Source organism: Emydura macquarii, unplaced genomic scaffold, assembly GCF_026122565.2.
Source record: "Emydura macquarii macquarii isolate MOO-44397 ecotype Brisbane River unplaced genomic scaffold, CSIRO-AGI_Emac_v2 contig_2473, whole genome shotgun sequence".
Lineage (NCBI taxonomy): Eukaryota > Metazoa > Chordata > Testudines > Chelidae > Emydura > Emydura macquarii.
In genome coordinates this window covers 21994118-22006248 of record NW_027132610.1, presented here as the reverse complement: position 1 = coordinate 22006248, position 12131 = coordinate 21994118, and the positions used below count along the sequence as shown (strand labels likewise).

Sequence of the window (12131 nt, the reverse complement as noted above, 5' to 3'; positions counted from 1 at the left end):
TTTTATATTTGAATAGAATTATAGTACCTGTTAGAAATCCTAGTATTTTTAATGCTATTGTATGGATAGATCTATGAAGAAAAAATAAATGTAAAAAGGGAACTAAAATGTTGCTACTCAGAAATGCTAGTTGAGTTAATTGAAGTATTTCCATCTAGCATCATTCTGATTTTGCTGAATTTTACAACAGATTCTTATTTATGAATGACCAACTTCCCTATGCCATAAATTGTGTTTAATTGTAAAGTAATAAGCTGTCAGCAGAATAATAATCCAGATGTTTATAGAAAGGTTGTCCATTCTTGCACAGCATAGTGACCGAATGGGTTAGTGCACATGATAATGCTTAGCACTTTTAAAACATTGTTCTATCAAAGATCTAAATTTGTCTTATGAAAGGAAGTGGGAAAACTGAGGAGCAGAGAGGTTATGGGCTTGATTTCCACAGATGCTGAGCACTACTAGCTCCTACTGAAATAAATTGGAATCGTGGGTCTTCAATATCTCTGAAAATCGGGCTCTAGTTGACGCCTGAAGTCACACAGCTGGTCAGAATAGAAGCCAGGTCTTTAGGTCCCAGTCCTGCATCTTATCCACTAGCCTTTCACATCTGGAATCTAAGTTAAAATTTCACTTCAAGTCAATGGATTGGCTTCCCCATCCTTACGCCCAGTTTATCCATATTACAAAACTATGCAGATTGTTTATCAAGCATGGCAAACCCTGGCCAATCAAGGACCAGGATTAAGTAGTGGCAGAGATTTGCAACTTGACCCAAACCTGATATGACCAGGGTTAGGTTTGTGTTGGGTCATAAAACAACCTGATCCTGTTAGGTCGGGTCATCCCTGCTCACCTTCTCTTGTTTGCGGGGTCATCATTAGCTGCATGCCCTGTTCCTGCCAGCTACCCCACCTCTCTGCACTGTATGTGCTGAGGAGTAAGTGTGTCAAAGACTGTCAGTGTCTCTTGCTCCACAGCCCAGCAGCAGGTGGCCACTGGAGGCAACAGGTTACACAGCTGCTGCTGTGCCAGCTCCACAGGTAGTAGTAAGTGCCTGGAAAGGGATTACAGTCACTGGTTATAGGGAGCCCCAAGGACAAAGTGGTGTGCTAATACAGATTCGGTGGGAGGGGAGTGTTGCGGTCAGGTCTGAAATTGATTCAACCCTCTTGGGCTCAGGGCAGATCCGGGTTTAAAATTAATCTTGCTCAGACCTCTAGGTAGTAGGCGTGTTGAATGTCAGAATTAAGGTGCATTGACAAAGCTGTCTGGGGAATCTGGCATGATCAGTCTCTACTTTTATGCATACTAACACTCTTTCTTGCAAAAAACAAACAAACCAACAACAAAAATCAAAAAGATGTGAAGTTCTGTTTGAATTATTAGCAGACTTTTAAAACCTAGACTGGGCTTTTTTACCTGGTTAATATTTTCAGGCAATGACTTTTTTTGCTAAAGATAATTGGTTCTGTGTAGAGTTGTAATACATTTTTTTTTGAAATTGTGTTCAGTGATCTTTTGTTACTTGTTATGTTCTTGGTTGTGGTGAGTAAACTTTAATTGTGCAAATGTGTCAAAGAAGAGTGTGTTATATTAGAGTAGTTCCTGAGAACATCCTCATTAACTGTAAAATGTTTTTCAAGGATAACATAAAGTAGCTACTTTCAAAACAGTCTCCAATCTAAAAATAATTAAATTATCCCAAATTACTTTGATTTTTTATATTCAGTAAAATATTTTTAATAAGTTGAAATTCTGAAAAGTAGGTATTATCTTCTAAAGAAACCTTCCTGTATAATCATCTGGAGTATCTATTAGGAAGTATTATTTAAAACACATTATTCTGAAATGATTGGAATTTCAGGTGGTGGCAATATTGGGCTAGGAATTTCCTTTGGACACATGGCAGAAAAATCTAATGGAAGGTTGTTTGCTAGTATGCTGATGAAAGGGTTTTTGTGCTGTGCAGATACTGGAAACCTTCATGTTATTTTGACTTGCACTTGGAAATATGAATCATCATGTCTTCTGATATTAAGTCCACAAATATTTGTCTTGCTGTTTGGCTTGCTAAACTGGAAATTTGTAAAGTTTTTCGATGATATAGGAGACCATATCCAAGAGGGTTATATTAATTCAATTTCAATTATTTTTGTTTAGTAGAAAGCATTCATAGAATTTTTTCATTTTGTGATAATTAAGTGAATATTTTAGATATTTTTGAATACTGATACTCTAGTGTTAAATATATTATTGAAACAGTTTATAAAATGTCCACACTGATTACTCCTTCAAAAGTAAACAAATGGGAACTTAATAAATAACTTTAGCGTGATTGAGATATTGTTTACATCTATTGCATATTAATTAAAAATTAAACATTAATTTTTACAAAGTAATTTAACTAAGCTGATGGGATTTTTATATATAGCTTCCAATTGAAGATTTATGCAGTTTAACATCACAGTCACTAAGTGTCACGTTGGCTGCAGCAATGCCCGAATCAACAGAGGATATCCTCTTGAAAGGATTCACTACTTTGGGGATGGAAGATGAAAGAATTGAAACTGCACAGCAGGTAAATCACACCAAATTGCTTTACAATCTAGAGTCATCGCATAAATGCTAAAAGTCTTCCTGGTGAATTTGTGGAACTTTTGTATCTCTTGCCTTTATGTTTTTATAAAATTCTTTTGTTAGCACTTAAGAGACATGCAAAAAAAATCAGAGAAAACAAAATTTTACCATACTGGTTGTTTAATAATAGTTGTTTTTCCTGTAATGAGAGGCTAGAGCATCTCCAAAGAACGGTGGTCCTGCCCACAGAATGTCACGTGTCAATCCCATAATGTTTGCAATGAGATGGACAGTGTTAATGTTGTGCTCTTAGAAACTCAAGGAGATGGCATTCTACCTTTTTCTTTTAGTTAGGTGGTGGAATTGTGCTCTGCTATGTTCTGGCCTTTCTTAATCTGTTGAGTATTTAAGGTTTTTTCCCTTTAATAATGAAAGATGTTCATGTTGTGGTGAAAGTCATTGTCTGTATCCTGTTTATTCCGCTGGAACTCCAAATATAATGGTTTCTCTGCTTGGTTCCTTGTAATGTCTGGGTTGTTAACAATCTAAAAATCTTTCTTCTAGTTCTTCTCATGGTTTGCTCAGCTGCAGGCCCAGATGGATCAAGATGAAGGTGCTAAGTACAGGTATGATCCTTCTTCCATTTGTTGCATGGTACCATTTCATATTTTTAGTCTATGCACCCAGAAAGAACTTCTAAACTAGATGTGAAATTCTGCTCTTGTGTATATCTGAATTCCCCCTTAGACATATTGCAGCATGTGATATGTCGGATTTTATCCTACCCACTAATACGCATGCATCTAATTTTTCAGCATCCTACAACACGTTTTCCCAGTTATGTTTAATTCATATCTATTTTCACCTGACTGACTTTCTTTCTTCAGTCTGGGAAGGACTACTTTCAACTGACTTTAGATGTTTGTCAACTATTCATAAGGAGTTGTATGTGAAACACTTCAGAGTGGTTCAGCCCATCCTGCTAATGATCTTATATATTTCTACTGTGGCTAGCACTATAAAGTTTAGTTGTCAAATCCAAAATTAAGAACACACATTACATTTTATTGTAAAATATCCTGTCCTTTTCCCTATCTCTTTTTTTCCCCCCTGTCTGCTTGTTCTCTTGCCTTTATTGTGGGAAGTGTTTTGTGTTGTGTCTGGAAAATGGTAAGGCTTGAGCTTATTCTGAGCCCTTACTTGTCAACCAGTTGGAAAGCTGGAGAGGTGCAACTCTGTTTTCTGTCATTTGATGTATCTCTAATACATGGCAGAAGTGTTTGTAGATCACAGCTGGAAAAGTGGTCTATTCGTTGGCTGTGCTATATTTGTTTTAGTTGGGTGAGGCCAGGGAAGAGGTAAGAACGTTAATTAGTTCTCAGCTCTTACTATTCTGGGGATGACACAAGTGTGAGGAGAGTTTGTGATTTTACATACTGTTGTATATGTGCTAAAATAGGGCACAATAGTTGAGGCCCAAGAGTCATTAGTTTTGAAGTTCCTTTTTTATTTAAATTGGACACTTAACATTGTTTTAATTTATGTTTATTAGTGCTTGAAAACTGATGTCTTTATCACTTTTAAAACAGAATCTATGACTTGTGAGCTTAAATATCAGGTCAGCTTGTGATTTAAGATTTTATTGAACATTGTTTTTATTGTATACATTTCCTTCCTACAAGTGATCTATTTTTTTCCAGAGAGGTTTCTGTGTCCTCGAAAATGGAGTAAATATTGTATGTATTGGATATATTTCTAAATATATAAAGAAAACCATTACCCTTTTTCATTATCGTTCTCTTTTCTAGACAGATGAGGGATTATTTGTCTGGATTTCAGGAGCAGTGTGACGCTATATTGAATGACGTGAATAGTGCTCTTCAACATTTGGAGTCTTTGCAGAAACAGTATCTCTTTGTGTCCACCAAGACAGGAACACTGCATGAAGCCTGTGAGCAGCTTTTGAAAGAGCAGGTAATTTGTGATAGGGTAGTTAATGAAGATTTTTAAATTTAAAGGTATCAAAAAATAAAGTCCTCTGTTCACAGAACAGGCATTGTGTGGGCAGTAGTGACAGTGAGTGCTTCAACAAGAGCATCGTGCCTCATCTCTTATTTAGAGAGGCCAACTCTAAGCAGGAGAATGTTCAGTCTGTGTAGGCCTAGGAGCTCCTACTAAGCCTGTCAAGAAGGGTGTACCTATCATGATGCTGGTTTTCATGATGTGGGACACCTGTCCACTAGAAATTGTACTGGGATCACTAACTCATACGGCCTTTAAGAGGATTTGAATAGTTATTGCAAGGCAAAAGGGTTTTTGTTCTGTTACTAATCCCCATTTACTAGATTTTAACTCCTCTATTTCTTCTCATGAATTGTTCCTGTAGATTCATAATGAAGACATTTTATCAGCCACAGATCCTAGTAAAGCTGATGGGGTGTGTTTTAACATGCTTTAAAATATGAGCTTTCCAGAACTTCTCTTCTTGCTCCTTTTGTTAGCAATATAGTCACAGAACAGTTCTTCTCTCAGTTGTAAACAGTTAAATATGATGTTAGTTTATTAAATAAACTAAAATTGAAACTTAAACTTAAAATTGCTTTAATACTGTGAACTAGCCAGGCATGAATGTTCCAGAGCCATGATGGATCCAGAGTGTAGATGTGTATTTTTGAACAAACCAATCCTGTAATAGCAAGATGTCCAACAGACTAATTTATTTTCTCTCTGTTTGGGGAACTAGTACTCTAACAAGTGGTGCTTAGTATGTGCTGCCTTCACTCCCAGTTGAAATGTTGAATACTGCAGGACTACTAGTGTGTGCATCTGTAAAGAGTGGATGTGTTCCGACAAGTTAATGATCCCCGAGAGTTAATAATGAGTCGGTTAGTAATTAACTGGATTTATTATAAGACAACAGAAATAATATAGAATTTTAACTATTTATACACATTTAAACAATTAACTACAATACACAAGCTAATATGATGGAATGCTAAACAGACAGTTAACTGGAAGGCACAAACTAATTTTAAAGAGACAACAGACAGTTAACTGCAAGTCACAGACTGATACGAAGGAATGTTACAGTCAGCTAGCTGACTGAACCCGGGCTGATAATTAACTCCTTACCACCCAGACGAAAACGGGACACAGCATAATAAACACAAAAACTCGAACTCGGCCGGCTAACAAACGATTCGCGCTCGGGGGGGGGGGGGGGGGCACGGGAGCGGGAGAGTCCGGACCAGGTGATCAGGCTGGTAGTTCAGGAAGGCTCTCAGCGGGGGTTGGGAAAGACCCCTTTTTATGGGCTAAATGGGACATGAATGGTTAACTGATTGGTCAGAGATGCAGCAAGGGATGGGGCTATGGGCTTGGTGCCAGCACTGGATTGGCTGGGGGACACTTGCAATAAGTTTAGTTTCCTGGTTGCTGTTAAGTTTCGTTTCCCATGGTCAGTTTCATTCCCATATATGACCTGGGAGCCGAAGGCACGGCCGATCACATAGGCATACCCTAATAAGGTCAGGTCGTGGGTTGACTGTTAGCACCAAATGGGTGAGGGGGGGCGAGGGGTGGTCATGGCAGAATTGGTGCAGCGACAGGATGAAACCCTGTCCTCCAGGTCCATCAGAAGTGCAGTCTTAAACCTATAAGCTCTTGGTATATTATGTCTACCTGAGCTCAAGATACACTAGTTCAAGCACTGAGATTAGATGAGAAGCCCTGTGTTTCATATGCTGTCAGGGACCTTGGTTCAGAGGAAGAAACAGAACGGGAGCAGAATTCTCCATCTGATCTCTAGTCCCTTAATTGGTCCCATGGAGAGTCCTTTGGGAAAACAATACTTCTCTGAAATTAAAAAGACCATGTTGGAATTGAGTAAACTATCCACCAGAAAGCTTTAATGTGGAAATACTTTCTTCAGTAGCCACCTAATTAAAGGAACATCTTAAGACTTTTTCTGTTTTGTCTTTTTTGGATTGTCTTCTGAAAAATTTCGGTTAAGGTTTGTCGTTTGTGCAGGTTTGTTTAGCAGCTATCTCTGCCTACCATTTCCCAGTTGGGGGACTGCCCTTTATTTTTTGCACATCTTTAGTAAAATATTTTTAAAAGATTTCTTAAACTCTTAAAGCTTATTCATAAGCCCTTTGGGTTTCAATTTAGTTTTCTGCAAACTGTTGAAATTACTCTTTGAACATTTATGAAATGTTGCTTAAACTTTTTCTCTTTGAAAACAGCCAAAAAACTAAATGAGTTGTAGGCTGCTATAGCTGATTTTCATCTTACACCATGTTCCACACAGACAAATTGATAATGAAACATCAGCCAAAATTGTCAAAGATTGTTATAGATCTTCATGCTAAACTGATATTACTCTGAAAAGTGAAGCCATATAAATCCCATTCTGAGGAGTTCCATGCTTGATGTCCAACTGACTTCAAAAGCAAGCACTCAGTATAGAAGTAAACAAATATATATATATATTTAGAGACACAAGGTGGGTGAGGTAATATCTTTTATTGGTTCAACCTCTGTTGGTGAGAGAGACAGCTTTCAAGCTTACCCAGAGCTCTGAAGAACAGTCTTTCACCAGCAGAAATTGGTTCAATAAAAGATATTACCTCACCCGCCAATATGGCTACACCACTGCTACAACAACATTGCATACAAATATTTTTTGTCGGCATTGCAAACTCAATCTGAGATGTTAGTCAAACTGCTTGCTTTCCTTATCCCACATCAATACCAATAATAAGGTTCTGCGGAGCAAAATACGCCCTCAATGAGCACCATCCACTCATTGTTCAGATTTATGTCCCCAGTGACCCTTGTGTAAACCCATTGTGTTCAGTGGATTTGCACAAGTGCAACTGTTTGGAAATCAGTAAACAATTCTGATGTTGAAGGAAGCAACATTATTTACAAGTAAATGGTATTCTTCAAATCTACTGCCTCTACAGATCTACAATGACTTCTTCTGGGTCCTTTTATGGATGCTTTTGAGGGATAAAGGAACTAAAGATGGGAATTTGTGCATGGTATTTTTTAAAGAAAGTTGGGATCCTAATGTGCTTCAGAATAGCATGGAATAGCCTTACTACTTGAAAAGATTCTATGGCTCCTTCAGAATACTGCAAGATTCCTAGATTGTGCGTCTGTAAAGACAATACATTTGAGAATAGCATTTAGTGGTAACATTGCTTTCTTTAGTTCAGAGTTTAGAACATAACAAGCCTTTTGCTAATTTTTTTTTGGTCTGTTATAATTTAGCTAGCAAAATCTGATCTAATTTTTTTAACATGTTATATGAAATCTAAATTATTCTTTTAGTTACTTATAATCTTTATTTGCTCTCTTTGAATAGTCAGAACTCGTTGACCTGGCTGAAAATATCCAACAGAAACTTTCTTATTTTAATGAACTAGAAAATATTAACACAGTAAGTATTGTTTATTTCTTGTAATTTTAGAAAGTCAAGTAGGCTATATTAATCACCTCAGTTCTGTGACCAAAATTAGTTATTTCTGGTGTTTTCTTATTTCTTCTGATTGATGTATTGTTTTGTTTTTTAAAGAAATTGAATTCCCCCACATTGTCTGTGAACAGTGAAGGATTCATACCTATGCTGGCTAAGCTTGATGATTGTATTACATATATTTCATCACATGTAAGTAACTTAACATTTTGTATTTTTTAAATTAAATCGTAACACTTTAGAGCTACATATTCTAGTTATTTTCGATTTTTATAAAATGTTGTGTTTATTTTTACAGGGTAAAAAGGCAAGGAGACACTTGCTGCTCCTTAAAATGTATCTGATCTACATACATTTAGTCCACTTATACTTAAGTATATGAACCTGCTACAGTTAGCTAGCTTTGGATACTTTTTACCGATTAGTTGTTCTTTTAAAAGTATTTTTTCACGTCTGCCATTACTATCACATTTAACATTTTTCTTTGTTTTCACAGCCTAATTTTAAAGATTGTCCCGTGTATTTGGTGAAGTTTAAACAATGCCTTTCTAAAGCTATGCACCTTATGAAAACATACACCGTAAACACACTACAGAACCTCACAAGCCAGTTGATAAAAAGGGTAAGTTGAGTAAGCAGGTTAATGTGATGTATTTTTACATCAAAAATCCCTGTAAATTCTCTTAATATTAATTTGACTGATGTTAACACTGCACTGTTGTATTAGACAAGCATTTTTTGGTGGTATGGCTCATTTAAATACGTCCTTTTGATTAGTTTGTAGAGCACATTAGTTTGCACTGCTCTGGGATAGTTGCAGAGCTGCAAATGATATGTGCAAGTAGTCCAAGCGATATCTTCTCAGCAGGCTATAAAGACAGCTTTTCAAAGGAACAAAGGGGAGTTAGGTGCTTAGCTTCCTCTGACTCTCAATGGGAGTTGAACACCTAACTGCCCTTTATGCCTATGAAAATCCTTCTTAAAAAGCTTGCAGAGTAGGAAGATTAAGTGGGATCTTCTCTAAAACACTTTTTTCGATATATATTTGGATGAAAGCTGATTGGAATAAGTAATTCCCAAGAGGGTTTTGTAGCGTGATTCAGAAAGTTTGGGTTCAGGGGGAATGAGCCCATACCCTGTCTCAGAACTTGAAAGTGTACACACTAACATTTTGTCATTCAGACTTCTGTTACATTGTGTACATTTACGGAGGCAATTTATTATGTTTCTGTTGCTTTTATTTTACGTGCTTTCCTTTTTCATTTCCTTCTGTTGTCTTCCTTTCAGTGCCTCTCCATTTTCTTTCCCTTCCTTTCTTGGCTGCATTCCTCTATCTCCCTTCCCCCATTTTTTTTCCAGTTTCTCCCTTTCTCGTCTCCTCATCCCAAGAATCTCTCTTGTTCCCCACTTCCTCAGTCTCACTCCTTTTCTAATCTGTCCCTTTAGTCTCTCCCTCCTGTAGCTCCTGCAAACTAAAAGATATGTCTACATTGCAAAAAAAGATCGAGGGCCATGAGTCTCACAGACTGGTTCAACTGACTTGGGCTTGTGCTGTGGTGCTAGCAATAGCAGTGTAGATGCTTGGCTGGAGCCTGGGCTTTGAAACCCAGCATAGGGTGTGGATATCAGAGCCCAGGCTCTAAGACCAACCCCCTCGCTGGGTTTCCGAGCCTGGGCCCCAGCCTGAGCCTGAATGTCCACACTGCTGTTCTTAGCCCCTTAGCGTGAACATGTGGACAGGTTGGAGAGAGTCCAGCGGAGGGCAACAAAAATGATCAGAGGGCTGGAGCACAAGACTTATGAGGAGAGGCTGAGGGAACTAGGCTTTTTTAGTCTGCAAAAGAGAAGAATGGGGGGGGATTTGATAGCAGCCTTCAACTACCTGAAAGCGGGTTCCAGGGAGGATGGAGCTAGGCTGTTCTCAGTGGTAATAGATGACAGAACAAAGAGCAATGGTCTCAAGTTGCAGTAGGAGAGGTCTAGGTTGGATATTGGGAAAAAGTTTTTCACTAGGAGGGTGGTGAAGCACTGGACTGGGTTATCTAGGGACTAGGGAGGTGGTGGAATCTCCATCCTTAGAGGTTTTTAAACTGCAGCTTGACAAAGCCCTGGCTGGGATGATTTAGCTGAGGTTAGTCCTACTTTGAGCAGGCGGTTAGACTAGATGAGCCCAAGTTGGTTGACCTGGGGTCTGAGACTCACCGCTGTGGGCATTTTTTGCAGCCTAGACATACCCTAAGGATACGTCTACACTGCAATACAAGACCTGTGGCTGGCCTGTGTCAGCTGACTCAGGCTTGCAAGGCTCCCGCTGTGGGGCTGTAAAATTGCAATGTAGGTGTTCAGGTTGGGCTGGAGCCTGGGCTTTGTGCCCCTGCAATGCTAAGAATTTAGCTAGATTAAAGGAGGGATTGGACAGTTGGTAATAACAAGAATGTCAAGCGATATACCAGTTAATGCTAATAAAAAGGGTTTTGGAAGAGAGGTAAAACCTCATGTTTCACAGTTTAAACCAGTCTCTAGCTATTGGGAATTATGAATCAGACCTTTGTAAGGGGGCGGATTTCCCTACATCTTTCTCCGGCGGGGTCTTTTGCACCTTCCTCTGAGTGGTAGCTTCTGAGACAGGATAGTAGATTAGATGGGCCACAAGTCTGATCCAGTAAGGCAGTTCATAGTATTCTGTGGGAAGAAATCCAGCGAGGGCTTCAGTGGAGGATAGCCTGCTTTCTGCACTTTCTTCTGCTTTCCTTTTGAAGGTCCAGGTGTTCTTCTCTGTGCCTCCCAAGAGGCCAGGGACAGGAAACCAGTATGGTGGTCTCTATTTGTGGCAGGGCAGCCAGACTGCTCCGTGGACTGGGTAAAGAAGAGGTATAGGTGGGGATACTTTTTGCCCTCTCCATATCACAAGCTGAATGCTGCTACTTCTCTACTCCCCCCGATCCCACCTGCCCCTGCAGGGAGTGGCCTGGGAAGAAGAGAGGGAAGTTAGCCTGGTGAATAAATTATCCAGCAGATATTAAAAAGAGCAAGGCTTTTTACCTGCTCCCCATTTGTTCTGCCTGGTCTATTAGGAGAGCAGGTAAAAGCTCTTGCTCTGAACTATTTTGAGCCATGGAGGACAAGGCAAATGCCTGAGACCCTGGCAGCCTACGTCAGACTTGGGTGGGTTGGAGTTGAACTTTAACTTAGCCTCTCAGCTCCCATTTTGCCAGGATAGAAGTTAGGTTTCCATATATCAGCAGTCACCGTTGCTGGTTAATCAGTGGAAGAACATTGGCAGGTTCCAGAGGAAATGGCATTGTGACTGTTTCTTATCAGAGAAGAAGAGAGAAAAGTAAAAAATTGAAATTGTGCAATAAATATTCTAACCCTTGCTACTCTGGTCTTGAATTTTGTTCTCACAAAGAACTGGGGTTTATCTGAGTTTTGAGAGAGGGCCGGAAAGTGGCCAAAAGCATAAAAAAGTCATAAAAGTGCAAAAATTTCACAAGACAGTTCCTCAGAAGCTTAAATATTTCAACCATTTAAAACTCTGGGCTAAATATAGGGCTTCTTATTTATCAATTTATCCTTACTTTTTTCAGGAACCTTCATCTGTGCCAAATTCTGACAATGCCTTCACGCTGTTTTATGTAAAATTCAGAGCTGCTGCTCCCAAAGTCAGAGTAAGTAGCTTGGTAATTAATAGCTGATAGTGAAGCCATTAAAATGAGTTTTAAACTCATTGTTAATGCTAATATGAGTACTGCAGTTTATTTCCGTTTTAAGGACAGTGTTCAGATCTACCTTCCTATGTTAGAAAATGGTGAATGATACAATTCTTATTTACTAGATGAAGAAGATTAATTTTTTACTCATTATTTGTGTCAAGATGTGTTTAGATGGATATTGGAATTAAATTAAAAATACACAAGCAGCATTTAAAATGGTTTGTTGTTTGTTAAACAATATCACCTTTAAATGTGCTGGATACACAAGAAAAAAGTAAGCATCAAAATGTGTTTTGCATTTAAAACTGAATTATTAAACAGAATAAATATCTGTAGCTGTTGAATTAATCTGATTG

The 12131-nt window shown here is 38.5% G+C and overlaps 1 protein-coding gene across 1 annotated transcript in view; it reads left to right on the top strand.

The window, feature by feature from the left end:
- Positions 1-12131, top strand: part of COG3 (component of oligomeric golgi complex 3) — a 47093-nt gene that overhangs the window by 2325 nt on the left and 32637 nt on the right. The window contains exons 2-8 of the mRNA XM_067563137.1: positions 2435-2581; positions 3145-3206; positions 4389-4554; positions 7952-8026; positions 8162-8254; positions 8559-8684; positions 11650-11730. Coding sequence (XP_067419238.1) covers positions 2435-2581; positions 3145-3206; positions 4389-4554; positions 7952-8026; positions 8162-8254; positions 8559-8684; positions 11650-11730 — 750 coding nt within the window. The remainder of the gene's footprint in view (positions 1-2434; positions 2582-3144; positions 3207-4388; positions 4555-7951; positions 8027-8161; positions 8255-8558; positions 8685-11649; positions 11731-12131) is intronic.